This window comes from Beta vulgaris, chromosome 2 (genome assembly GCF_026745355.1).
Source record: "Beta vulgaris subsp. vulgaris cultivar EL10 chromosome 2, EL10.2, whole genome shotgun sequence".
Classification (NCBI taxonomy): Eukaryota; Viridiplantae; Streptophyta; class Magnoliopsida; order Caryophyllales; family Amaranthaceae; genus Beta; species Beta vulgaris.
Genome location: NC_079203.1, coordinates 710,843 through 738,512, shown reverse-complemented (window position 1 = coordinate 738,512; position 27,670 = coordinate 710,843). Strand labels below are relative to the sequence as shown.

At 35.8% G+C, this 27,670-nt stretch overlaps 5 protein-coding genes across 12 annotated transcripts; all 5 read right to left on the bottom strand.

Moving 5' to 3' along the window:
- Positions 1-239: 239 nt before the first annotated feature.
- Positions 240-11,421, bottom strand: LOC104905992 (hypothetical protein). Its single transcript, XM_048638046.2, has 9 exons — positions 11,216-11,421; positions 10,939-11,051; positions 9,768-10,796; positions 7,531-8,563; positions 5,159-7,022; positions 4,338-4,749; positions 3,742-4,304; positions 2,322-3,293; positions 240-1,392 (listed from the first exon to the last, which is right to left on the bottom strand). Exons 5-9 carry the CDS (start codon positions 5,222-5,224, stop codon positions 406-408), a joined length of 3,000 nt encoding a protein of 999 aa, XP_048494003.1. The 5' UTR covers positions 5,225-7,022; positions 7,531-8,563; positions 9,768-10,796; positions 10,939-11,051; positions 11,216-11,421; the 3' UTR covers positions 240-405.
- Positions 6,618-8,265, bottom strand: LOC130590634 (non-functional pseudokinase ZED1-like). Its single transcript, XM_057393121.1, has 2 exons — positions 7,597-8,265; positions 6,618-7,022 (listed from the first exon to the last, which is right to left on the bottom strand). The coding sequence occupies exons 1-2, from the start codon at positions 8,263-8,265 to the stop codon at positions 6,618-6,620; spliced, it is 1,074 nt and encodes a 357-aa protein (XP_057249104.1).
- Positions 11,422-14,035: 2,614 nt separating the features above from the next.
- On the bottom strand, positions 14,036-18,964 carry LOC104905996 (hypothetical protein). 3 transcript variants are annotated; one of them, XM_010694669.4, is made up of 5 exons: positions 18,832-18,964; positions 17,835-17,938; positions 16,544-17,566; positions 15,321-16,301; positions 14,036-15,219 (listed from the first exon to the last, which is right to left on the bottom strand). In XM_010694669.4, exons 2-5 carry the CDS (start codon positions 17,895-17,897, stop codon positions 14,257-14,259), a joined length of 3,030 nt encoding a protein of 1,009 aa, XP_010692971.2. In that variant the 5' UTR covers positions 17,898-17,938; positions 18,832-18,964; the 3' UTR covers positions 14,036-14,256. The 3 variants fall into 3 exon arrangements, with proteins under 3 accessions (XP_010692971.2, XP_048494001.1, XP_048494000.1); XM_048638044.2 differs by lacking the exon at positions 18,832-18,964 and adding an exon at positions 17,662-17,702 and having other exon boundaries at positions 17,835-18,435; XM_048638043.2 differs by lacking the exon at positions 18,832-18,964 and having other exon boundaries at positions 16,544-17,702; positions 17,835-18,435.
- LOC104905995 (non-functional pseudokinase ZED1) lies at positions 18,592-22,614 on the bottom strand. 2 transcript variants are annotated; one of them, XM_048638045.2, is made up of 3 exons: positions 22,536-22,614; positions 20,772-20,872; positions 18,592-20,467 (listed from the first exon to the last, which is right to left on the bottom strand). In XM_048638045.2, exons 2-3 carry the CDS (start codon positions 20,841-20,843, stop codon positions 19,445-19,447), a joined length of 1,095 nt encoding a protein of 364 aa, XP_048494002.1. In that variant the 5' UTR covers positions 20,844-20,872; positions 22,536-22,614; the 3' UTR covers positions 18,592-19,444. The 2 variants fall into 2 exon arrangements, with proteins under 2 accessions (XP_048494002.1, XP_010692969.2); XM_010694667.4 differs by having other exon boundaries at positions 20,772-20,869; positions 22,536-22,608.
- Positions 22,591-25,956, bottom strand: LOC104905993 (serine/threonine-protein kinase ZRK1). Of its 5 annotated transcripts, none has more exons than XR_008967876.1 (4): positions 25,798-25,956; positions 24,419-24,576; positions 23,233-24,331; positions 22,591-22,608 (listed from the first exon to the last, which is right to left on the bottom strand). XR_008967876.1 is itself a non-coding variant. In XM_019252303.3 (3 exons), the coding sequence occupies exons 2-3, from the start codon at positions 24,524-24,526 to the stop codon at positions 23,309-23,311; spliced, it is 1,131 nt and encodes a 376-aa protein (XP_019107848.2). In that variant the 5' UTR covers positions 24,527-24,576; positions 25,798-25,956; the 3' UTR covers positions 22,848-23,308. The 5 variants fall into 5 exon arrangements, 3 of the variants coding, with proteins under 3 accessions (XP_019107848.2, XP_019107850.2, XP_019107849.2); XR_007270864.2 differs by lacking the exon at positions 22,591-22,608 and adding an exon at positions 22,615-22,787; XM_019252303.3 differs by lacking the exon at positions 22,591-22,608 and having other exon boundaries at positions 22,848-24,331.
- Between the last annotated feature and the right edge of the window lie 1,714 nt (positions 25,957-27,670).

Here is a 27,670-nt window from a genome sequence, read left to right as displayed (position 1 = left end):
AAGGAAAATGAAAGGGAAAGTAAGGAGGTAGTGATAGGAGTGTACAAGAGAGAGAAGGAAAATAGTTTTCCCTTCATTTTGAAAGGAAAAATGGTTTTCCATCCTTGGGAGAGTAATTTTACCCCAAGGGAAAATGGTTTTACACTCTTTTGCCAACCAAACAATGTAAAACTGAAAATAGAGGAAAACAGTTTTCCGGGAAAACGTTTTACGCCCTACCAAACGGAGCCTTAGTGGAATACAATGAAAAAGAGTAATATTGTAAGCATTATTAATGCCTTTTATAGTCTTGCTGCACATTAAGGTAACCGACAAGGGAAACATAAACTATAAATGCAATCGATCAAATAAATGTAAGACAACTCTGGAGTAGAATTGGGCAAATTTGACATGGGAGTTTAGTCTTTACACGATACTGCTGGTTGTTGATTTAGAGGATTTGATCATGTTGTAGAGCTTGGCTGCGACATCCACCATGGTTGGCCTTCTGTGTGTTTTTTCTTCTATACACCTAACTGCAAGCTTTATAGCTGCATTCAGTTTAGTGGTTGCCACTCCATTTTCACTGAGTACAGGATCTACATTCTTACTAATACGGTCCTCTTTGGAGCCTTTCCACGTAATATTGTTATAAATCCAAGACGTTGACTTTGCAGTCAAGAGAGAAATAAGTAAATGGCCAAAGAAGAACACACTTGCTGCCATTAGACTAGTTTCCTCACCCACTGAAATGGGATAACAATTATGGAAGTCAGACAACTTGGCAGTGTTGTCCTGGTCCAAGAAAACTGCAGGCATATGGAATTTATGTAGCTTGTAGACGACAGGCCTATGAAAAGCTGTGTGAAAATAGGAAAGAAGTTGAGATATTTCCCATGCAATCCTTAGCCTGTCTTTCAACTCTAATACAGGTAGTTTTTTTTGGTTCTCATCATCTTTGAGTACTATGCGATCTTCGAGACAAGTTTCTATCCACTCATAAACAAGAACTGGAAATTCAGTCTCAAGGCAACATCCTAGTAATTTATGGACATTCTCATGAGTACCCATGTGTGTAGCTATCACTATTTCACGAGAAAGGCTCACAATGATCTCATTAGCAGATTTTCCATTCCGATGTATTACACCATCTGATAGCTTTACCAAAACAGCTCTCCCTTCCCAAGAGCCTTGGTACCAATTCCAGTTACAAACTACCTCACCTATGTTATTCAAATCCGACACCATCTTGTCAGATGATTGCTCCACATTCATATTGTTAAGCTCATCAATTGAGAAGTAGCGGACGTCATCCACTCCGACAAGAAAGGAAATGCTTTCTTCAAGTACAATGGTTTCGTTTTTTTTTAAATTTTCTTCGCTTCCTCGGAAAATCTTGTATATTCTTGTTCCCTGCAACAATCAATGAGATTCATAAACTCTATGTTGAGTCATCGTACCGTCCTTACGTGCTTTTTCAGTAACTGAGTTTCTCTTATTATTATTTTTCTATATTTTGCTTTTATGATCACCATACTAGTATACCACCCCTCATTTCTTAAAAATTACAGATCTTAGGTGCTCTCAGGACCACCTAAATCTATGTGCTTCCAAGCACATGTTTTGTACATTTTGTCACATAAATGAGCAAAATGTAAATGTGCAAATATAAATGTGCAAAATATGTGAGAGGAAGCACCTAATATGGAAGCTTTGCTTAAAATAATACCGAACCACCCCTTTCTTAAAAATAATATATGCACATACACCTATGGAGTGAGGGGATGACAATGTCAGAAAAGGGCTACCTCTAGAAACAGAATTAAAGTAATTGCTCCCTTTGTCTTTCAATAGACATTTTATTGCTTTTTTTCAAAGTCAAATCTAACTTTTTTCTAATCACAGATCTTAGTATTGTAGTCCTATCATCATATGAGGATTTTGTTAGATTCACTTAAATGTGTACATATAGTTACCATCGAGTTATCATTTTACACATAGTAAAAGATATAGATGGTCAAATATGGGTCTTGGAATCCATGCAAGCAACAAATGAGAGATCTATTAAAGGTACGAAGGAAGTATTATAGAAGACGCATATTTGAGACTGAACATCTAGAAAAGCAAATGATAATACTTTCCTCAAGCCATTTATCATCTAGAATGATAGTATGTTCGCACGTACTAATCTGGGTAAAGTAAGACACTTGAAACTTCATGATTCAGAAAATCCATGTATCATCATTTCAAGGATATATATCTACCACAAAAGAGTGTTTGATTTCGTAAATTACGTCTATAGTTAGATGAGGGTAACAATACAATTGTCTTGAAAGCCGTACCTCAAAAATGCTGGTGGTAAGGATCGATTCAGGGTATTCGATCATGTTCTTGAGCTTAGCTGCAATCTCTTGCATTGGTGGTCTCAGGTAAACTTCTGCGGTGCACAGGAGTGCAAGCTCTAGAGATGCACTCATCTGGTGGTCTTCAATTTTTGTCACTCCTATTCTAGTCATTGCAGGATCTAAAATCTCATTAATGTGGTCCTTTGTGGTTTCTTTGGTTACCCAATTAATCAGATCAGTCAAATTTGTACTTTCTCCATCGCCACTAGATGAAAATTCAGAAGTTTTCCCGGTCAAGAGAACAAGAACAAGCAAGCCAAATGACTTCACAACCTCGTGACTTTCCATTCTGCCAATTTCTTCATCCTCTGTAATGGAAACACTAAAAGACAATTTAGGAGTGTTGTCTTGGTCCAAGAAAACATCATGATGTTCCCAGTTAAATATGATAGGCCTATGAAAAGCTGTGTGAAGACAAGAAATACAATGAGATATTTCCCACGCAATCCTTAGCCTGTCCTTCCACTCCAATAGAGGTAGCTTGTGTTTGTTCTCATCTCTGTGTAATATACGATCTTCAAGATTTTGCATCCATTCGTAAACAATAACTGGAACTTTAGTCTCAAGGCAACATCCTAGTAGTTTAGGGACATTATTGTGGAAACCCATCTGTGCAGCAATCACAATCTCACGTGAAAGCCTTGATCGGATCTCATTAGAAGATGTGAAATAATTCCAATGTATGTTTTCCGGTAGTTTCACCAATATAGCTCTCCCTTCCCAAGAACCATGGTGCAAGCTATGACAGTGATGTATCTCCACATTCATATTGTTGAGCTCATTAACTGAGAAGTAGCGGACAGGGTTTACTCTATCACCAAAAAGGGAAATGCTTTCTTTATGTACGATGGCTTCATTAGTTACAAAATTTTCTTTGCTTCCCTGGAAATTCCTGTATATGCAATCTCCCTGCAACAGTTGATGAAATTATCAAACTCTATACCATCCAATTCTAGTATAGTTTTTCTTACAACTAAAGTACTACTGTTATCATCAAAATATATAAAACCAAGGCCATCCAACTGTATAAAGAAGTTCATGTTTGGAAACTTTAGTTCTTTTCTTACAAGAGACTCCGATTGCTTGTTGCATTATTCACGTGCAATGTTTTTATTTATTTCAGGTCTAATAAGTTCTCTTAAGTTTAAATTAGATTGGGTGAGTTTCAATAAGTTCAAACACCTTAATAACTTCCAATAAGTTTAAATAAATCCAGATAATTCTCAATAAATTCTATTTAGGTAAGTCTAGAAAAATTTAAAAAATATAAGAGAAAGAGAACGCACCATTAGGCAATAAATCTTATAAATAAAAGTTGAATGATGTTAAAAAATACACTTGTCTAGAAAGACATTACCTCAGTCAATCTAATCATGTTCTTGAGCTCAGTTGCAACCTCCACCATTGTTGGCCTGCAGTGTTGTACTGTGATGCACCTGTTTACGAGCTCTATAGATGCTCTTAGCTGGAGGTCCTCAATGGTTGATACAGGATCTACAATGTTGCTGATGAGCTTGTTTTTTATGGCACATTCCAACTGCTTTTTAACTGACACAGTCGTTCTCATTTTATAACCAATACCAATAGCATATCCTATCAAGAGCGTGGTAAAAAGCATGCCAAATGCATACACATCCGTACTCTCTGCTACTTTGTGATCGAAATATCTGAATTCAGGCTCACCAAATTCAGGAGCCACATGGCCAGATATCCCTAACTCTGTTATCACAGATTCTTCACCCTCGGGTATTGATTCAGAATGACTAAAGCCGGACAATCTGGCAGTGTTGTCCAGGTCCAACAACACATTTTGAGGGCTCAAGTCCAAGTGGAGGATAGGCCTTGCAAAAGCGGTGTGAAGATAGGCAACCGCATGAGAAATTTCCCATGCAATCCTTAGCCTGTCCTTCCACTCCAATACTCATTTCTTTTGGCCATTCTCATATCTAACACGTATACGAGCATCAAGAATTTCACAAGGTCCCACCCATTCATAAACAAGAACGGGATATTTAGTCTCAAGACAACATCCTAATATTTTGTGGGCATTATTATGAGTAATCATTTGTGTAGCAACCACTAATTCATGCAATAATTTTTTTCGAAATGAATAAGCTATCTTTACCGATACAACTATTCCCTGCCAAAGACCACGGCGAAACGGATGCAACGGATACAAGTAGTGAAAATCATATGGCAAATACTGTTTTCGTTCCACATTCATGTTGTTGAGATTGTCAACTGAGAAATGGCGAATAGGATTGGCCTTACCATGAAACAACTTTATGCTTTCTTCAAGTACCCATGCTCCATTCCTTATATAATTTTTTTCACTTCCACGAAAAATTAAGTATTCATTCCATCGCTGCATCAACCAAATAAATTTCAACAGACTTCATGTTCTCCAATTGATGATTAATAAATAATGAATTGCTAACAAGCAATGAATTCTCAGGACAACATTATTACTTCCTCCGTTTCGTTTTAAATGCAACAATGAATATTTTATATCTCACAATACCCTTTGTTGCATTTAAAACAAGGAAAAAGCTATATGCCTGTATATAAGAAGCTAAAAATAGAAATAAAATGCATTAATTGATCATTTATTAATTATTATATCGGTTGATGCAAAAAATTTCCATAAATTCACAACTTATTTCCATTTTAAGTAGTGTATTTATGTCTTATATGCAACCCGAAGGCTGCATATAGCATAACCCTTAAAACAAAACGGATAAAGTATATTTAGAGTTGGAGTAGTAGTTTCATACCTGTAAATTGAGTCTGCTTCGTTTCCATACTTGTCTTACTTTCTTTTTCAAGCGAGTTCCTACCATGTTTGAAATTCCCTTTGAAGTTGAGAGTCTTCGCCTTTTCTTTTATCTGATGATAACTCAAGCACCTTAATGACATACTCTTAATGACAATAAGTCTTATGTGGGGATGAAAAGTGCGCAGACACGGTAAACTTGACTGAGGAGTCAATTAATTGACGCGCAATCACAGGTCCTTGTCCAAATTTCCAAATAAAGAGGAACAATTGTTCTATTTTACACTCATAGGTCCACCATACCCATCACATCAATTAAACTACTTCCTCAATTCTTATTAGATGATCCGTTTTGACGTTTGAAATTATTTATATAAAGTACTTTGATTATCTTTTATGATTTGTACTTAAGAAAAAAATTTATAATCATGTAAGATCTTATTAAATTTGTCTCAATGTATATTTTCCAAATATTAACTTTTTATAATTTTTGCTTATTGATAATTAAAGATATAAAGGTTCAAAATAGTACCTCGATAAGAATGTCCAAAGGAAATAGATCAACTAAAAAATCAGATGAAATAGTTAATAACCAGTGCAAATTGTGAGGATTATCAATTATGTAGTATGAATATCTATTTCTTCCTCTATTTTTTTTTAAAGTGAAATATGGAGAAAGTTAAGAAATACTACCTCCGGTCTTTATTAGTTTACCCGTATTTCTTTTTTGGATGTCTCTTACTAGTTTACCCATTTCTTTTGTTTCTATTTTTGGAATGAAACCACTAACTTTCCATGACACAAACATTCAACTTTAATATAAATTAAACTTTTCTCTTTCTTTCTATGTCCCACGATATCATTTCTCCTAAAATTCTGTGCAAAAGAAACGGGTAAACTAATAAAGACCGGAGGGATTATTAAGGAGGACTAGAAGAGGATGTTAGGTACACAAGCTGTCACAAGGTATAACTAGATGAGTTGAGCAAAAAGGATTTATCCGCCTTTGAATATGGTGGGTTTTATATAAGAAATTAAATGAGTTAATCGAAAACGTGTTGAGAACACAAGGACACTTTTTGTCATTTTAAGTAAGATTTTTTGATGGGAATAATCCCACCTTTGAGCGATCCTCCCAAAACAGTTCCACCTTTCATAAATTTGGGAATGATCCCACCTTTGAGATGTATTTACTGAAAATGAACCCTTACCTGTTGGTAACCTGAAAAATATAGGTTTTCTCTTCTCTCTCTCCTCTGCTTCTTTTCCTCCATAACTACTACCACCTAGCCACTCCACCCTGTAGCCCCCACCGCTGCAGCCTCACCCCCACAGCGATCCTTAGCTTGTCCTTCCATTCTAATAGAGGGAGCTTATTTTGGTTCTCATCTCTGAGTAATATACAATCTTCAAGAGTTTCAGCTGCCATCCACTCATAAATAAGAACGGGAAATTTAGTCTCAAGGCAACATCCTAGTAGTCTGTTTATGGACATTATTATGAGCAGCCATCTGTGTAGCAACCACAATTTCATGCGATAGCATCTTTAAGAACTTATTAGCAGATGTTGGATCCTTAAATATACCACTTGATAGTCTTACAAAAACAGCTCTTCCTTCCCAAAAACCTCGGTACCATGAAAAATGTTTTAGCCATGACCATGTATCCCACGTATCAAGATTGTTTATGGACAACTCCTCACTAATATAGAACTCGACATTCATGTTGTTAAGTTCATCAACTGAGAAGTAACGTATAGGGTCTACTCTGCCATGAAACAAGGAAGTGCTTTCTGCAAGTACCATAGATTCGTTCCTTAAAATGTCTTCTCTGCTTCGTCTGAAAATCTGGTATATGTCCTCTCTCTGCATCAATCAATGACATTAATAAACTCAATATCACTTTTAAAGCTAAAAAGTTGGAAACCCATACCAATATACCATCCATCTACTATAGCTTCTCTGATCATTGATTCCTATTTCACTCACCATACTGACCCTTTCCTTTTTTATGTGCAGCATGCACACAAAAAATTTGGAATGACAAAGTGGCAAAACGGCTATCTCAAGATTTAGAATCATCAAGGATCCCGAGATCTAAATAACTAATTACAGTGATAGACACATGTTTAAGGCGGAAAATTCAAAAAGCAAATTCAAAACTTTGCTCAAGCCTTTTGTTGTCTAGGATGGTGTTGTTTGCAAGTGCCAATTCGGGTAAACTACAAACTTGACATGTTATGAATCAGAATAATCCATGAAAAAAAACACACAACAACCTCGTCAATTGATATGTCTCATCAACAAATAAAACCTCTTATAAACTGCATTAAGCAAGATGAAGAAAAATACACACTTGACTTGAAAGACGTACCTGTAAAAGACTGGTAGCAGGGATAGATACAGAGGATCAAATCATATTCTTGAGCTTAGTTGCAACCTCCACCATAGTTGGTCTACTGTAAACTTCTCTTGCCATACACATGAATGTGAGCTGTATAAATGCACTCAGCTGCTGGTCTTCAATTCCTGACACCCCTTTTCTAGTAATTGCAGGACCTAGAATCTCGCTAATGCGGTTATCTTTGAAGCATTGCAATGACCATATACATAAATTCATATGGGTATCTAGCAATATAGCATTCTTTCCAAACAAGAGCACAAGCCAAAGCACGCCAAATGAGTAAACATCTATACTTTCTGCCACTCTTCCAGGATGTTGATATTCAGGTGCCACCCATTTTGAATACCTGGTCTCTTTTCCAAAATCTGCTACCAATAATTCCCCATCGATAGGAATAGAAACACGACTGAAGTTGGATAATTTTGCAGTGTTGTCTTGGTCTAGGAAAACACTATCCAGTTCAAAGTTCCTAAGGATGATAGGCCTATGATAAGCTGTGTGACAATCGGATATAACATGAGATATTTCCCCTGCTATCCTTAGCTTGTCCTTCCACTCTAATAGAGGTAGCTTGTTATGGTTCTCATCTTTGAGTAATATACGATCTTCAAGAGTTTTAGCTGCCATCCACTCATAAACAAGAACCGGAAATGTAGTCTCAAGGCAACATCCTAGTAGTTTATGGACATTATCATGAGAAGCCATCTGTGTACCACAATTTCACGCGAAACCTTTAATCGGATTTCATTAGAAGACGCGGGACCCTTGAGTACGCTTTCTGGTAGCTTTACCAGAATAGCTCTCCCCTCCCAAGAACCTTGGTACAAATCACAACATTTATGCCATAACTCCACATTCATGTTGTTGAGCTCATCAACTTTACAAGTAATCGATAGGATTCATTCTATCACAATAAAAGGGAAATGCTTTCTTCAAGTACAGTAGCTTCATTATTTATAAAATTTTCTTTGCTTCCTTGGAAATTTCTGTATATGCACTCTTCCTACAATAATTAATGAAAGTATCAAACTCTTTACATCCCCTTCATTGTTCTGGTATAAGGTTGTACTCCTTCCGTTCCTATTTGTTCTTCTATAAGGAATATAGGAAGAAATCAATCTATAAGCACTTTTTGAACTATCTTACTTACTTTTTGGAACTTCTCTCCAAGTGTGTAACTTCTCTCTTATTCTATAGTAGTTCTATCTTACTATTTGTTGTCCAAATAAGGATATTTTCTTTATAGGAAGAACTTTGAGGAACATCCCAATGCAGAAAGTAGAAAAAACAAATAGGTACAGAGGGAGTAATTTTATACCATTAAATTCCATTACATAGGTAGGAGATTAAAAACATCTACATAGTATAGGGAAGGAGGAAGCAAATAAGGCAATATTCTAGTTTGTAATTCTCTCCTCTAAATATTTAGGGAAGAAGGAAGTGCTCGAGTTGGAGACTAAAAACATCTAGATAATATATATAAGCATCTCTAATTAGAGAGGGGAATCAATCTAAGCATCTCTAATTAAAGAGGGGAATCTAAGTAATCGTCTCTAATATGAGTATGAGACGCAAATGTTGCAAATTTTGTGACATATTTGATATCCGTCTCAAAATCCGACTCTAAATAGCCTTTTTTTGTAGTGAATAGGAACCTCACTACCTTATATGACAAAAGAAAAGACAGTGACCAAGGAGCCCAAGTCTAGAATATTAGTTATGGTAAGAGACACTTGTATAAGGCTTTAGTTTGGAAAGGCATATGGCAAAAACCTTTCTCAAGCCTTTTTTTTTTTTGTTTAGATAATTGTGTATGCAAGTAATAAAACTTTCTACATGATTGGAAAATCAGGATAGTTCATGAATAAACACAAAGCAGCAAGGATCTATTGTTCTCTTCACCAAAAAAAAGTTTAAAGTCTTAATAAATTCTAATGGGTTCCAGTAAGTTCTAATGAGTCAGATTGGTTTCCGTAAGTTCCAATAACTATAAGTTCTAACACATTCTATAATAAGATTCAATAAGTTAAACTTCAGATAAGTCCAGATACTTTCCAATAAATTCAATTCAGACAAATTCAGAAAAATAAGGTGAAGAGAATGCTGCACCCCTCAACATATATCTCAACAACAAATGAAAACCTCTCATAAATTACGTTTAAAGCTGAATGATGTTAAAAAATACACTTGTTTAGGAAAGTCATTACCTTAGTCGACGTAATCATGTTGTTGAGCTTAGTTGCAACCCCCACCACTGTTGGTCTGTGGCTTCGTGGCTTCCTTCTACTGTGATGCACCTGATTGCGAGCTCTATAGATGCTCTCAGCTGGAGGTCTTCAATGGTTGTTACTATGGTTCTAGTAATTGCAGGATCTACAATGTTGCCGATGAGCTTGTTTTTTACAACATTCTGCACCCAAGTACGTAACTCAGCCACTCCATCATATGTCTCTCCTGAATCACATCAGTGTAATAATCATATGGCTTCTTTCCTGTCAAGAGCATGAGAAAAAGCATACCAAATGAATACACAGCTGCACTCTCTGCTACTTTGCCATGGTGGTATTCAGGTGCCATATAGTCAATACTCCCTGGTATCCGATCTATTTCAACAAATTCTTCACCCCCTCTGATATCGATATAGAAAGACTGAAGTCGGACAATCTGCCAATGTTATCCTGGTCCAAGAATACATTCATAGGTGTCAAGTGCCCGTAGATGATGGGCCTTGGAAAAGCAGTGTGAAGATAAGCAACCACATGAGATATTTCCCACACAATCCTTAGCCTGTCCTTCCACTCTAATACTTGTTTGTTTTGGCCATTCTCATCTCCGACAAGTATACAACCCTCAAGAGTTCATGTGACATCCATTCATAAACAAGAACAGGACATTCAGTCTCAAGACAACATCCTAATATTTTGTGGGCATTATTATGAGTAACCATCTGTATGGCAACCACTATTTCCCGCAAAAAGTACTCTTTCCTATTGTCAGCTACATCAGGCTTCTTTACCAATAAAACTATTCCCTCCCAAAAACCATGATACAAGTCACGGAAACCCTCTCGATAATAAGGATGTTTTCTACATTCATCTTGTTAAGATCATCAACCGAGAAATGGCGAATAGGATTTGCCTTACCATGAACAGAGAGATGCTTTCTTCAACTACCCATGCTCCATACTTCATATAATTTTTTTCGCTTCCCCGAAAATCCCAGTATTTGTCAGTTGGCTGCATCAAGCAAGAAATACAACAGATTTTATGATCTCCAATGGAAGTAAATGAATTAAAATCATTCATTGAATTCAACAGATTTTGTGCATTACCCAACAAATTGTTGGTTTAAATTCTCTTAAGTAGAGTACTTTCATACCTGTGAAATCATTCTTCTTCGATTCCATACTCGTCTTACTTTATTTTCCTTGTGAATTAACATCATTGAAGTTCCCTTTAAAAGTTCAAAGTCTTCACTTTAATTTCTTCTACCTGGCAAATGAAACAACATTTATCTTCTATCACAAATTTAAGGCATAACATTGTCTACTTCCAATCTAGGTAGAACAAAATTTGTAAAATAAATTACATAACATTTCTTATTTTCTAATTTCTACACAACATTATACTATTTCATGGAACAATATTAGTTTTACCTTCTTTTTCAAACAAAATTTACTTCATTTATTTTACATAAATGCCATGGATGAAACTTAGGTTGAATTTAGGGATTTCTCCATCAGCTCAATTTATGCATGTGAACTAGAATTTTCATCATGAATCTAATAATTTGAAAAGTTGAAATTGTAGAAAATTAAAGATCTCCCCAAATAGTTAAGATTAACACTGAGAATTACAATTTACAATGTATCGAACTTAACAATCAACGAAAGTGATATTGATAGATTGGAGACCTAAATCAAACTAAATTTTGAGTAATGAATAATTTAAGAAATTTTAAGAAATAGTACTATAAACGAAAAAAGAAACCATACCTTTATTTTCAATGGTAGTCAAAATAATATGGTTAATTTGAGATTCCAGGCTTATTAAATCATTCACATACTTGCTCCGTTTCGAATTGAATACAATAAAAGAATATTTTATATCTCACAAATAATACTTTGAAATGGAGGAAGTATATTTTTTTATCCGACTCATACCCACTCGAGCTTCTAGCTAGGGATGCAATATCTAGTGGATATCCAGTAACCCGCTCCATCCTATTTAAATAAAAGGGTGAAAAATCGTAATAAATGGATGAAGATCGGGTGACGGGTGAACCGTATGACGGATCCGGGTAGGATGCGGGTGGTTATTTCTCACCCATCACCCAATTAAGCACCTGATCCATTATCCATTCGTTAAATTTTTTTTATAATAAATTTTGAATTCTTGCCAACAAATTACAAAACACTTTTTGTTGAAGTATAATGAATGACTAAACGTTTAATTTTTGTTGTTCAAACTCGTATTGTTGAAGTATTGTTGTCGAGACTTTATTATTGTGAAACACATCACCTTTTCTTTATGCTAAAAACATCGGTGTATTTATTTATGATTTCGGAATGTGTAGGTGGAAGTTGGGTATATTATTTTTTTTAATACTTATAATCTAAATTTGATATTTAGATTTTTCACCCGTTAATCACCCCGACCGACCCGAATCAGCCGATTGTGATGGATGAATTTCGGTGATGAGTAAAGCGAGTGACGAATGGATAGATGAAAGTCAATCGAACTGGGTGATGGATGCGGGTGATGGCTCACCCGACCCAAATCCCACCCGTTGCCATCCCTACTTCCAGTTTCATGGGTCATGGAGATGGGCCGATGGGGCCACCTTAATATTAGGGTCCATTCAACTATTTTTTTTTTTTAGATTATCTAACAAGGATGTGTTCACTTCAATTTTTCACAAAAAAAAGTTTCAAGTATTATAAATTTTGATAAGTTATATTACCTCAGTTTTTTTAGTACTAACAACGTTGCAAGCAACAAAAAACTTGCACAAAAACTAAGGTGAAGAGATAGATAAAAGAAATATCATCATGTGTTAGGAGAGAAATGGAGACAATGTGTTACCATAATTGTCAATATTACAAGTAATAGAGAACTTCTTAAAATAGTAAAAATTGCAAGTACTAAAAAAATTAGAGGAAGTAATAAATTTAGAAAAGTTTTAATAAATTCCAACACCTTTTAAAATAACTCTTTGAAAGTTCTAATGATTTCTAATAAGATGAATTCTAATAAGTTGAGTAAGTTCAATTCAAATAAGATTGGATAAATAAGTTGATGCTAACTAATAAAAAAAAAGTTGAAGCTAACAAATCCTAAATATCTTGTTAACTATGTAACTCTTAGGAAACTTCCCAACTATGGACTATAAGGCAACTATAATTTCACACACTTCTATAAGTTCTATTGATCAAGGGATCTAAGTAAGCAACTTCTTTCATTTTATAAAAAGCATAACTTCTTAAGAGGTGTATATTTTTACATGTTTGCCGACCTAATAGATTGACATACTTCAACTTTTAGAAACTTCTACATTCATGTTTTATAACGTCACACACGACGACTTAGATAAGTTGAGTTCAAGTTTAAAAGTTCATATATACTTCCTCTATTCTGATTTAGTTGCAACATGAGAGGACACATATTAATTAGGTGAGGAGAAAGATAGAAAGATGTGTAGGGAGGACCAGGATTAGGAGGAGAAAGATAGGAAAAATAATTTAAATTAGGTAATGTTACAAATTGCAACTAACAAACACAGGGAATGTATAGTTTAAGGGGTAATTTATGAGTTATGTTATGACCAATAGGTTCATATGCATGAACTTCATGTTCATGTAGACCACAATATAACTCTTAAGTAATACAAGCGTTATATCTAGGGCCAGTGTCTATGCCAGCCCGGATCAAGCCGTCAATTGGGTCATGCCTGTTAGTAGTCCCGTCAATCGGGTCATGCCTGTTAGTAGTCCTGCACTTATTCGTCTCATTCCAAGTGATCCACCTGATCTATCAGGTGTAGATGTTATCACCTAACTAATCTTATATATGCATGGTTAATCTTATATATGCATGGTTACTGATGTTAAGCTCTTATATACTATACTCATCTATCCAAATACTTCCTCTGTGAAATTATCTTGGCTTCATCCTCTGGCATACACGATTTTTCAAGTAATCAAATTTATTTGAGATCGATTAAGGATCATATTAAGCTAGGGACTTCATCCTCTGGCATATGAGATTTGCTTTGCATACGTTCACTCGAATGAAGGACAGCAGGAGACAGTATTCAACTGGACCCCCCTTCACCAAGTAATCATTCAAGCAGGATGTGTGATCCTAAATACTCTAACAAGCAGGATGTGTAACACACTGAAGTTCTTTTCAAAGAATTCTATAAACCAATATGATAACAAACATGTAGTCTACTAACATGTAGTATCACAAGTGAGTAAAGTCAGGCAAGAAAGAAATATAGAGCTTGAATAGCGCGATGTGACAATGTTAATTGTTACAATGACGAAGTTTATTCTTATAAGTATTTAGTCTTGATTCTAGTTCTTGCTTCACATTACGCAATGTAGGAAAAGGAAATAAAACCATACACTTTAATGATCAACCAAAATTCAAGGCAGCTTCATAGCAGAGAGATATGCCCCTGTAACATTGGATTTTAGACACCAGAGCTGGTGGTAGCGAATGATTCAGAGGAGTCGATCATGTTATAGAGCTCGTTTGCAACATCCACCATGGTTGGCCTTCTATATGTTTCTTCTTCTATGCACCTAAGTGCAAGCTCTATAGCTGCACTCAGTTCAGTGGCTGCTACTCCATTTTTAGTGAGTACAGGATCTACAATCTCACTAATGCAGACCTTTCTATATTCTTTCGTTACCCCTTCCATTTCCAATGTAATCCAATCGATTGATTTTCCGGTCAAGAGAGACAGAAAAAGCACGCCAAAGGAATACACATTTTTACACTTTGCCACTCTTCTATTTTCTTCACCAGCAGGAAAGAAAAAATTGAAGTTGGACAATTTAGCAGTGTTGTCTTGGTCCAAGAAAACACTAACAGGTTCCAAGTTCGTAAGGATGATAGGCCTATGGGCTGTGTGAAAATCGGAAACAACATCAGATATTTCCCACGCGATCCTTAGCCTATCCTTCCACTCTAACAGAGGTAGCTTCTTTTGGTTCTCATCTTTAAGTAATATACGATCTTCAAGAGTTTCAGCTGCCATCCATTCATAAACAATAACTGGAAATTTAGTCTCGAGGCAACACCCTAGTAGTTTATGGACATTATTGTGAGTGGCCATCTGTGTAGCAACCAAAATTTCACGCGAAAGGTGCTGAAGGAACTTATTAGCCTCTACTTGATCCATAAATACACCGTTTGATAACTTTGCCAAAACAGCTCTCCCTTCCCAAGAACCTTGGTACCAAGCATAATGTTTCTGCCAGATTTCCACATTGTTTGAACAGAACTTCATGCTGTTGAGCTCATCAATTGAGAAGTAGCGGATTGGATCCAATCTTCCATGAAACAAGGATATGCTTTCTTCAAGTACCATGTCTTCGTTCTCTATGAAATTATCTTGCCTTCCTTGAAAAATTTTGTGCACTCGTTCTCCCTGCAACAAAAAAACCAAATTAAATGACAAATGATTGGCTGTCATATATTATGTGTAAAGTCGAATGAGAGTAACAAATATAATTGTCAAGAAAGTCGTACCTGAATATCGCTGGTAGTAGGGATAGATTCAGGAGATGTAATCAAGTTCTCAAGCTCAGATTCAATCTCCAGCATTGTTGGTCTCATGTAAACCTCTCTTGCTGTGCACAAGAGTGCGAGCTGTAGACATGCACGCATCTGATGGTATTCAATATCTGTCACTCCTCTAGTAATTACAGGATCTAAAATCTCCTTAGTATGGTCCTTCATGGTTTCTTTGGTTACCCAGTCAATTATATCAATTGACTTGCTACTTTCTCCAACACCAACAGACGAAGAGTTAGTAGTTTTTCCAGTCAAAAGAACAAGTAAAAGCACACCAAATGAATACACATCTGTGCACTTCTCCATTCTATATTCTTCACTCTCTAGATTGGAAACACAAAAGTTGAAGTTGGACAATTTGGCAGTGTTGTCCAGGTCCAAGAAAACACCATCAAGTTCCAAATACTCGTCGATGATTTGGCATTGAATAAATGAGGGAAGAAAAGAAACAGCATCAGATATTTCCCATGCAATCCTTAGCCTGTCCTTCCACTCTAATAGAGGTACCTTGTTTTGGTTCTCATCTTGGAGTAATATACGATCTTCAAGAGTTTGCATCCACTCATAAACAAGAACTGGAAATTTAGTCTCAAGACAACATCCTAATAGTTTATGAAAATTATTATGAGAAGTCATCTCTGTAGCAATTACAATTTCACGCGAAACCCTTGATCGGATCTCATTAGAAAATGTGGGAACCTTAAGTACGTTTTCTGGTAGCTTTACAAAAACAGCTCTCCCTTCCCAAGAACCTTGATACAAATTACAACATTTATGCCAGTACTCCACATTCATGTTGTTCAGCTCATAAACTGAAAAGTAGCGGGCAGGGTTTACTCTGTGACCAAAAATGGAAATGCTTTCTTCAAGTACAATGGCTTCATTATCTATAAAATTTTCTTTGCTTCCTTGGAAAATCCTGTATATGCACTCACCCTGTGACAAACAATGAAATTAACAAAAACTAAATATAGAGTTGAGACATTCCATTATAGCTATTCTGAAGAAAAGTGTCTGAGGAACTATACCTAATATATGCTACATATTTGAAAAAGACACCTAATAAGCTTTTTATGAAAAAACTAAATGATTTTTGTTGTACTACTATCAAAGAATGGAAAACATCATCTTTTTTTTCATCAACATACACAGATACACTTGTCTTGAAAAGTCATTACCTGGGGGGGCCTAATCATGTTCTTGAGCTGAGTTGCGACCTCCACCATTGTTGGTCTACACTCTCCTTCTGCAGCGATGCACCTGATTGCAAGCTCTGTAGATGCTCTCAGTTGGAGGTCCTCAATGGTTGCTAGTGCATTTCTAGTAATTGCATAATCTTGAATGTTGATGTTGAGCATGTTTCTTATGCCATTTTGTACCCAAGTAACTAATTCATCACGTTGTTCATACAGTTGCCCTCCTCCCTGGATGAAGTGAACAGGATTTTTTCCTGTCACAAGCATAAGAAAAAGCATGCCAAATGAATACACGTCAGTACTCTCTGTTACAATACTATGCATTGCATATTCAGGTGCCATATAGCCATAAGTTCCCGCTATATGCATTGTTTCAACGAATTCTTCACCCTCCGGAATAGATACAGAAACACAATAATCAGTTAATTTCGCACTGTTGTCATGGTCCAAAAACACACTCGCAGGTGTCAAATTCCTGTGGATGATGACCCTTGGAAAAGCAGTGTGAAGATAGGCAACGGCATGAGATATTTCCCATGCAATCCTTAGCCGGTCCATCCACTCTAATATTCGTTCGTTTTGGTCGTTCCCATCTCCCGCTGGCATAGAATCCCTTAAATCTCCATATGCGACCCATTCATTAACCAGAACAGGATGATCAGTCTCAAGGCAACATCCTAATATTTTTTGGGCATTATTATGAGTATCCATTTGTGTGGCAACCACTATATCACGCAAAAAATGTTCTTTCATATCATGATCAGCTACATGAGGTTTCTTGATCACTACAACCATTCCCTCCCAAGAGCCGAGGTGCAAGTTGTAGAAACCCTGTCTATAAAAAGGCAGTCGGTCCACTTTCATGTTGTTGAGATCATCAGCTGAGAAATGGCGAATAGGATTCGCCTTACCATGAAACAGGGAAATGCTTTCTTCAAGTAACCATGCTCCATTCCTTATATAATATTTTTCACGTCCATGGAAAATTAAGTACTTTTTCCTTAGCTGCATCAACCAATGAATTTACAAACAGAAATTATGTTCTGCCATCAATTCATGAATAAATGAATTGAAATCATCCCTTGGATTGTCATGTTTACCGTCTAAGGAGTAATGTATTCCTAACTGTTATACCTTGTAACTACAAAATGTGGGAAGAAAATTTGAAGAGAATGGTAAGTAATATAAGTGTTTTAGTGTGTTATAAGTTATAACAGTTAAATAAATTATGAATTTCACCTACTTTCTTATAGGTGAAGTTGTAGTTTCATACCTGAGGTTTAAGGCTACTTTGGTCCCATACTCGTGTTGCTTTCTTTTTTGCACGAGTTAACATGTTTGAAGTTCAGAATCTTCCTCACAAATTGTTCAAGAACACTGACAATGACAAAGTACGGTTATTTTGACAAAAGTCAGTGATAATTTGAATCAAGCTATTTTTTCAAAATATAAAGATAGATTAATATTCTTAAGAAATTAAATTTAATTAGTAAAAATGAAGGCATATAACTATATCTGCTAAGTGGATTGATTATCTGCTCCTAATAAACCATCAACTAGTTTTTAGAGTATCCTAATTCCAAACTTGTAAATTTTAGTCCCCAAGATCAAAGACAACTCCTTACTTTGATATCTCGACCAATTCGTGAAAGATGATTGGTTATGAGTTGTCGTGGGAAACCCTAAAGTATGATCTTAAGCTTCTCATCAAATAACCCATCACTTTGCAAGAAAAAAGCATATACCAAAATGATCCAAATCTGAACTCCATTGCCTTCTCACACTTATAGTTGCTTTTCATACAAACAAATCAAATTCCTCTCTAATATCTTTGAGGTTTGAATCCTTACTCATTATGTTTTTTCATGCGAGTTAACACGTTTGTGTTGAGGTGAAACATAACCCGCGGAAATACTCAAGTGATGAAAACAAACACTGTAGAACTTCTAGTTTGTTCAAAGTCACACCCAAATCACCATAAATACAATTTGTCGTCTACCAAACAATTTCAACCAATAATCACAACAAGATAAGCAATTGGCTATATAAATGATCAAGCAAAAACAGGAGGATTTTTTTTACATGGAATACCCCTTTGATGCAGAGAGTAAAAACCACGAGTCAACTAGGGAATCCACCCAATTGCTCTTATTGCGATAAAAGGAAGGTTACACAAACCCAATTCCAAGTCTACAATAGGTACTTGATTTAACCAACACAAAAAAATTATAAAGAGCTTCTTACAGAAAAGAAAGAGTGAGAAATATCACCAGAAAACAGAGTTCAGAACAGCAGCAATATCTCACTAACCAGAGCACCGAGTAACAATTACACCGTCAAAAATGTAGCCCCCAAGATGTCCTGTATATGCTGCCAAAATTTCAGCCAAATCTTACCAAGAACAACCTTCGAACAGAGGTTGTTGTGCCCAGAAAATCGTGAAGAGGGCCTACTCTTGAACTTCCTGTTTTCTTACTTAATCCCTTAGAGTTGACTTTTATTCATACAGCAAAGAAAGCTAACTTGCTGCCTTATATGCATGTGAGTTACCTCAAAAGTCAACACAAGAAGCTTCTCAATGAAGCTTTCATCTCTTGGCCAACAACCAGTTTTTTTTTGAAGAAATAAAGAACCAATTTGCTTGCCCCCAAAAATAACACAGAAAATAAACCGGCTTCTCCACATAGGAAGGGATCCATAAGCCCAACAGTTTGGAGTTCACTGCAAGTGTTTGGCAGGGATTGTATCTTCCCACCAGTAATCTTAATCACCTTCTATCGAGCTTTTTCATAAACTGTATCCCGTTAGCTCACGGTATTCCACCATTAATCACCTTGAAAAATCGAAAACATATACAAAATCAACAATAGTACTTCATCTGAATCAGACAGCACTATTGATGCTCATGATAGATTTCGAGGATCTAATCATGTCGTTGAGCTCAGTCGCAACTTCCACCATAGTCGGCCTACTGTTTTCTTCGGTTGCTGTGCACCTGAGTGCAAGCTCTATCGATGAACTCAGCTCTGTGATTGCAACTCCACTTTTAGTGATTGCAGGATCTACAATCTCACTTATGCCCTCCTTCCGAAATTCTTTGGTTACCCATTCAATTAAATTAGTCCACATTCTCCCCTCTCCCGTGCTAGTAGTCCAAAATGTAGCATGCTTTCCTGTCAAGAGCACAAGGAAAAGCATACCAAACGAATACACATCTGTATACTCCGCCACTTTTCGATCTTCAAGATATTCAGGTGCCATATAGCCATTAGTACCTACTATAAAATCTTGTACCACAAATTCTTCACCCTCGGGAATAGCAACAGAAAGACTAAAGTTGGACAACTTTGCAGTATTATCCTGATCCAAGAAAATATTATCAGGTTGTAAGTATCTATGGACGATGGGACTAGGAAAAGCAGTGTGAAGATAGGAAACTGCATGAGAGATTTCCCAGGCAACCCTTAACCTGTCCTTCCACTCTAATACTGGTAGTTTATAATGGTTCTCATCTCTGTGTAATATACGGTCTTGAAGGGTATCGGCAGCCACCCACTCGTAAACAAGAACAGGAGATATAGTCTCAAGACAACATCCTAATAGTTTGTGGACATTATTATGTGTAGCCATTTGTGTGGCAACCACAATTTCACGCGAAATCTCATTATAATTATAATATCCATTCATCTTTACTAATATAATTCTCCCTTCCCAAAAACCTCGGTACCAGCCAGAGTACCCAATACTAGCATATTCCACATTTAAGTTGTTGAGCTCATCAACTGAGAAGTGGCGGATAGGGTTTGTTCGACCATGAAACAAGGAAATGCTGTCTTCAAGTACCCATGCTCCATTCCTTATAAAGTTTTCTTCGCTTCCATAAAAGATCTTCTCTTTACCCGCTCTCTGCGTAGACCAATTGTCCAATATAAATATAAATGAATTGATAAAATGAGAAATCTATAGAAATAATCCCAATTATGGCTGAACTTCTCATTACAGTCTTAACAATGGATTAATTCAAACCATTCCAATTAAAGGAAATGCCTTCGTAAAATGATCGATTGACCTTAAAAAACTGATTAAGAATGTCAAGTAATAATGTATCAACCTCTAAACAAGTGAGAACTTCAAAATGTTTGGGGTTGAAAAGGATAGCTTAAACCCAAAGACTTGCAAAACAGAAAAGAGAAAAGTTGTAGTTTCATACCATTTCATCTTGTGGTTTCTTGTTGCTTTGAGGCCATAGTAGTCTTACCATCTTCTCCAGACGAGTTGACATCCTTGCAGTTTTGAAGCACCTTCTGGCTTCTGTCACGAAATCATGACATACTTGATACTACTATCCCATTAGCTCACATTATGTCACCATGAATTTTCTTTGAAGAACATTGTAGCTTAGCAATTGAAGATTTTTAACTAATGAATATATTTCAAATGAAAAAATACATAGTCCTAGATTTTACAGACGTATTGTCCTAATAGTTCTTGATCTACAACAGAGTTTGTTCTGTCAAAAAAAATATATACAACAGTGTTTGCGATCAATTACATACAGTATAATTTAGCATAAGTTGGAGTTGCACACAATTGAATTATAAGTCAACCATCACTGGCACCCAACTTCCAAGTCTACGTCTACTAATACAATTGACTGAAAAGAAAAAAAAAGCAGGAACATAACATGTAATGACGAGGATAAAGTCAACATGGTATGAAAATTTTGGTTCACAGTTATTAACATCTAGCTCTTTTTCGTTTGGCAAGAATATTTGACATCTACCTAACAATTATTTTTCTCATCACAAATATCTGTTACATAATTAAGAAAATATCATAGGGAGAACCTCTAAAAAGGTTCAATATACGTAAAACCAGATATTATCTTTATTGAACATCTATTTTCTGTGCGAACAACTCCTTCCTGTCTTTTTTGTTCTACCAAATACTACCTCCGTATTTTTTTAGTTGCAACATTTGGTTTGTGGCACTATTCATCAACCAACTTTGATGAACTATCTCGCATTATTATATAAGAAAAAACATAGTCAAGTGGGGTCTTGTTAGATTCGTCTCGACAACTCCAAATATCAAATTTTTATAATTTTTACTTACACCCAATAAGAGATATTAATGTTCAAAGAATCGTCTCGGCAAATGTGAAAAAGCAAATGATGCAACTAAAAAAAACAGAGGTAGTACTATATATGTGGTCAAATTAGGACAACTTTGACAGCAAATTTTTTATTTGTTCCACCATTCACTATACCTGGTCAAATTAGGACTACTTTGACCGTATATTTTCTTTTACTTATAGCTAGATAAATGGTGACAGAAAGATCCCTGACATAAGTCAACTATAACACAGGCAAGACTAGAAAAATACTTCATTTACCAAGAGAAAAAGAAAGAAACAAGAAGTAGCATGCACCATCAACAATTTAAAGCACATGAAAGATGCTCCTACTTGTGCCATTTCTTATGACATTGACATGATTAGAGTTCCCTACATGAAACTTTGCCAGTTGCCTTTCTATATCTAGATTGCAGCACATCCAAATCCAATCACTAGTATAGGAGTTCACGGATTATAGAAGTGAATGAGAGCCATCGTGATATACACATAAAAAGTTAGTAAGTACTTAGTATGTAGCAATACACTCCACAAGTTGAAGAAAGAGCTTGTACTAAGTACTAACTCTGACCTTAGAATTAAGGGGAAACTGTAATGAACGAAAGGAAATGCAATTTTCTTTACAATCAATTTTGAAAGAATCTCACAGCTAGTTGAGAGATACCATAGTATTTGAATTTTGTCCTAGGAAAGCAAATAAGTATTACTGATCTCTTCACCAATATCAAGAATTCAAGATCAACATATAATGCAGGAAAGCCGACTAAGTGTAATTATGTACTACGGAATATCCATCATGAACCTCAAACATACGCGAAACAGGAGAAATTGTCATCGTACCTTACAGAAGTTGCAGTCTGCAAATTCTTTAGTCCTGGACTTATTTCTTTCCATCATCACCATAGCGTACTGACTAAATCAGATCAGCTACATGAATAGTGTTGATGATATAATAAAACATGTCGAAGACTGAATGCATCAAAGTTGACTTATCATTTTGAAGCAACTAGCAGTACTGACAACAAAAGCAGTCCTTACTCTACTTAGACAATAGAAAATAGCTGCAGAAACTTCTCTCCATTTTGCCATTCACTGCAGTGTTCCAAGTTCACAATTTTGTTATAACTAGACCACCAGATACCAGGCCACCCATAGAGTACATTAAATTTATTAATGGCTTTCAGGAATGGAAAAGAAGGAATGAAAGGCTTATCATAAGGCAACCCAAATTTTCTCGTAACATAAACAATAGACACAATTTTACAGATAAGATTTGTGAGAATGAAAATAAGACTTTGTAACTATTTGCGGTAGAAATTGAATAATCTCAGAATGGGCTACATTCCAATTAATACAGAACATAATGCTTTTGTCACTGATTACTGACATATACCATCACCATCAAAGAGTTCGCTTTCCTTTCTGATTTTCTAGAGCAGCTAAAAGCAACGTGGCAATTGAACTTTCTCATACTCTTAAGTCTAAATCAGATCTGTAATTTGGAAAGGTAAATTGAAGTTGCGTAAACTACTTTGACCTGGTTGTTTACTAATGACAGATATCCTGCTTACTGAAATTCCCAGATCTCTGTTCTGTCAGTGTTAGAGGGTAGTTTACGAGGACCTAAGCAGGTTGTGGAGTTCAGTCGCAACATCCACCATTGTTGGTCGACTGTCTGCTTCTTCTTCTGTACACTGTAGTGCAAGTTGTATCGAAGCTCTTAATTGCTGCTGGAGAAGCTCACTGATCATCACTTTGTTTGCAAAGATCAATGGGTCTACAATCTCACTGACACACTTGCCTTTAAGACATTCTGTTACCCAGTTAACTAACAACATCTTGTCATCGCCTTCAGCTGTTGGAGAGAACACAGCAGCTTTTCCCGTCAAGAGCACAAGAAATAACACACCAAAAGAGTACACATCTGCACTCCCTGCTACCCTGCCTTCTATGCGGTATTCTGGTGCGAGATAAGAAAAACATCCTATTAATTTATCAGATTGCACATACTCTTCACCCTCCGGAATAGAAACAGAAAGACTAAAATCAGACAATTTGGCAGCATTGTCTTGGTCTAGAAACACTATAGCAGGTTTCAAGTCCTTGTGAATGATGGGCCTACGAAAAGCAGTGTGCAGATAAGCAATGGCATGGGAAATTTCCCAGGCAATTCTTAGCCTTGCCTTCCATTCTAGTGGTTGTCTGTGTTGGTTTCCATAGCCAAGTATGCGATCTGCAAGTGTTTCAGTTCCAACCCATTCATAAACCATAACAGGGAAGTCTGTCTCAAGGCAGCATCCTAGGAGCTTCTGGACACTATTATGAGAGCCCATCTGTGTGGCAACGACAATTTCACGTATGATGCACTCTATACCACAACCGTAAGCTGTGATACGATCATGTAACCTTACAATCACAGGTCTTCCCTCCCAAATACCTTTATACCATTTGGAGAATGCATCGGAAAAAACATGAGAGTCGCAATCCAAAACCATGGTGTTGAGTTCATCAATTGAAAAACAACGAATGGGGTTGGTTTTACCATGAAATAAGGAAATACTTTCTTCTAGCACTAATCTTCCACTGTGTAGAAAATTTACATTACTACCACGGAAAAATAAGCCTTTACCCCTTCCCTGCATTAACCAACAATCTCTTAAGACAGTTGGCAACAGATAAAAAGCGTTATTTAGCTTGAGAAATGAAGGAAGAGAAAATCATACCATACAATCCTCCCCTTGTTTCATATTGATTCTTTTTGTTAAACCTCTAGATGAACCAAATGGCATCAAAGAAAAACTCAGGAATCTGTTTTTTTTGCTGTTTGACATGATTGGTGTTCTTTTGCGGAGCTTGGCTTTCAGTTTATATATTAAAGCACCTGCAATCATGAATTTACACGATAAAGCATGAGCACAACATTAGCTTAAGCGGATGGTTGGAGACCAATGGGCCTGAAGTGTGGATGCAACAGATGTTTCCCTCATACCTAGCGCTAAATATTTCACTTAGAAAGGAGGGGTGGATGATATTAAAAATTTAAAACCCGTGACTTTATCACGCTGGCTCTTGTACCATGTCAGAGGACGAACTCAACCAAAAACTTAAGTTGATGGTTGGAGCCCAAAAATAGTTTTATACTTTATCAATTATTAACACAGACAAACATAAGTTATTAATTTCTATACTTTCGGCTTTCAATTCCTATTCTCCCATCAGTTCATTGTTCTGTTTGACGGTTCACATATGTGTAAAGGTGGACAGACCTACTAATCGATTGATAAAATTGAGGGAGCTTGCAAAGGAGAGGGAGAAGCACAAGATGTTTTCAAACACAACCTGAAAGAAGTTCAGATTTTGATCTTTTAACGACATTCATGATTGACTACTTAGTATAATTGCACCAATTCTAACACTCTGAACAGAAGATATAAAATAGATATAACATTTCAGTAAGTTCTAACTTATACTCTAAAAGTAATTTTGTAATTTTCCAAAAGAAAATATCTAACAATCAAACGGATTGAATAAGCTTCCAAAGTTAATCAGAAGCAATAAATTAAGTTCATAGAACCTAAATCAGCCAAAAGCTACTTATATTTTATAATGGGAGGATTGTCATGATCAAACATTCACTATTAATCACTTATCAGAAACACATTTAAGTTGAAGCTTGCCACTTGGCCACGTACAATTTACAAACTTGTAAGGGAGCTGCTTACTATGTAGCACGGGTACTTCTTCTAGATCACGTACTCGTAACTGTACCCATTACAGATACGGCGATACGTTTCTGTATGGTTAAGCGTACCCATTCCTTAAATTACAAAATCTTGCTTTTTTCCGTCCCCGTACCCAAATCCGAACCCATATCCTTATCCGTATCCGCCTCTGTGCAACCTAGGCTGCTTATTTCTTCACTACTTTAATTTAATTCAAGGGCTCACTCAATTATGTGAATTAATTATGAAAAAATTTTACCCAAAAAAGCAAACAATGGTATCTGAAATCTTATTGATTCCCCAATTGAGATACAGTATAGAATTTGATGATTGATGATGAATAATTTATGTGACCAAATAAAGTGATAATCTTGACGAACCTAACTTGAAATTTACTTGAAGTTGGAAATTTGTGGGTGTTGCTCCTCCTTGCGCAGCGATGATGACTGTGAAATCTTCTGAGTTGATTGATGATCAGTTGAGAAAGTTGGCGGTGGGATAAGCAAAACATTTTCCCAAGTTCATACTTTATTAATACTACTACCTCCGTCCCAATTTATTTGCTACAAGCACTTTTTCACAAAGACCAAAGAGGGAGTGGGGACCATTGACATAAATGGAATTAACAAAAAAGCAAATAGGTAAATTATGGGACCTACGTATTATATATGAAAACATTTACAAAATCAAGAAGGGAGTGATGGCAAATTTGTAAATAGAGTGTGGGACCTATGTACTATATATGAAAATATTTGCAAATGTAACAAATAAATTGAGACACCCCTAAATGGCAAAATGTAGCAAATAAATTGGGACGGGGGGATTATTTTTTAGTTGCAACGATTAGACATTTTCTCTCTCTACTTTATGTCAAATCGTTGCAACTAAAAAAACAGAGGTAGCCGTAGTAGTGTTTAGTTGGGAAATAAAACATTTTTCGGTAAAACTGAATACAAGTTTTTACAATGGTGAAAAATAGTTTCTTTTCCAAGTGAATAAAAAACTCACTTTCCTCTCTACTCTTCACCTATCGTTGGTCTTATAAGAAATCGCCTAATTTAAATTTTAGGCAATTGCTCAAAACCAATATTGAAAGAAGAGAACGGATAGAGTGACTAGTTTAATCTATTTAATATACAATTGTTTGTCTGATACATGTTTGAAAACATATACCAGATTTTTTGCTACTACTTTGATTCAATATAATATTTTTATTATACAATTTTTTGTATGTATATATTTTATTCTTGACACTCCCAATTACAAAATTTTGCGTTCGTCGTTGTAAGAAATTACCTAGACTTTTCAATAAGATATAAGATTGCGTGAGAGCAGCAAATCTAGTACAAGGCGATATTTGAGACCCCCAACCTTTTCCTTTTTGATACCTCACTTCATTTTATTCACCATTTTGGACCTAAGGACATTAAAATCAACCGTTTCCTCATTCAACTACACTTAAACTCATTAGAGACTTTATAAGAATCACCATACGAAACTCAAAATCCTGAACAACCTATTTATATATATATTTTGTATGTATATATTTTATTCTTGACACTCCCAATTACAAAATTTTGCGTTCGTCGTTGTAAGAAATTACCTAGACTTTTCAATAAGATATAAGATTGCGTGAGAGCAGCAAATCTAGTACAAGGCGATATTTGAGACCCCAACCTTTTCCTTTTTGATACCTCACTCATTTTATTCACCATTTTGGACCTAAGGACATTAAAATCAACCGTTTCCTCATTCAACTACACTTAAACTCATTAGAGACTTTATAAGAATCACCATACGAAACTCAAAATCCTGAACAACCTATTTATATATATATTTCATGTAGGACTGACTTATCCTAGTTAATTAGTAAATACACAAGTATCAATGTATCTTTGAATCACCTCATCATAATTCAAATATTCTTATATTTAAGGACAAAGGTACCACAAAATATATTTTTGTCCTAATTAAGTTGACAATGCAATAATACAATTAATCCTAGTTAATTAGTAGATACACGAGTATCAATTTTTCTTTGGGTCACCCCATCATAATTCATTTAATCCCATATTTAAGGACAAAGGTACCACAAAATATATTTTTGTCATAATTAACTTAACAGTGCAATAATTCCCATGTTTTTCACCATTACTTTTAATTTATTCGTTCCTTACAAAGAGAATAATTTATATATAATGTAAACAGGACTCCTTTTCCAACATCATTATTTGAGAGCATAGTCACTTCAAT

Excerpts from the sequence above, each read along its gene's own strand:
- LOC104905996 (XM_010694669.4), bottom strand. The coding sequence starts at position 17,897 with ATGTTAACTCGTGCAAAAAAGAAAGCAACACGAGTATGGGACCAAAGT. Across the intron at positions 17,567-17,834 it reads AAAGTAGCCTTAAACCTCAG|CTAAGGAAAAAGTACTTAAT; the intron begins GTATGAAACTAC and ends TGGTTGATGCAG. Across the intron at positions 15,220-15,320 it reads CTACTACCAGCGATATTCAG|GGAGAACGAGTGCACAAAAT; the intron begins GTACGACTTTCT and ends TTTTTGTTGCAG.
- LOC104905993 (XM_019252303.3), bottom strand. The coding sequence starts at position 24,526 with ATGTCAAACAGCAAAAAAAACAGATTCCTGAGTTTTTCTTTGATGCCA. Across the intron at positions 24,332-24,418 it reads AACAAGGGGAGGATTGTATG|GGAAGGGGTAAAGGCTTATT; the intron begins GTATGATTTTCT and ends TGGTTAATGCAG.
- LOC104905995 (XM_048638045.2), bottom strand. The coding sequence starts at position 20,843 with ATGTCAACTCGTCTGGAGAAGATGGTAAGACTACTATGGCCTCAAAGC. Across the intron at positions 20,468-20,771 it reads AGAAACCACAAGATGAAATG|AGAGCGGGTAAAGAGAAGAT; the intron begins GTATGAAACTAC and ends TGGTCTACGCAG.
- LOC104905992 (XM_048638046.2), bottom strand. The coding sequence starts at position 5,224 with ATGGTAGGAACTCGCTTGAAAAAGAAAGTAAGACAAGTATGGAAACGA. Across the intron at positions 4,750-5,158 it reads GAAGCAGACTCAATTTACAG|CGATGGAATGAATACTTAAT; the intron begins GTATGAAACTAC and ends TGGTTGATGCAG. Across the intron at positions 4,305-4,337 it reads AATTCTTGATGCTCGTATAC|TATTGGAGTGGAAGGACAGG; the intron begins GTGTTAGATATG and ends AAAAGAAATGAG.
- LOC130590634 (XM_057393121.1), bottom strand. The coding sequence starts at position 8,265 with ATGGCTTCTCATGATAATGTCCATAAACTACTAGGATGTTGCCTTGAG. Across the intron at positions 7,023-7,596 it reads GTAGACCAACTATGGTGGAG|AGAGAGGACATATACCAGAT; the intron begins GTTGCAACTAAG and ends TGATTGATGCAG.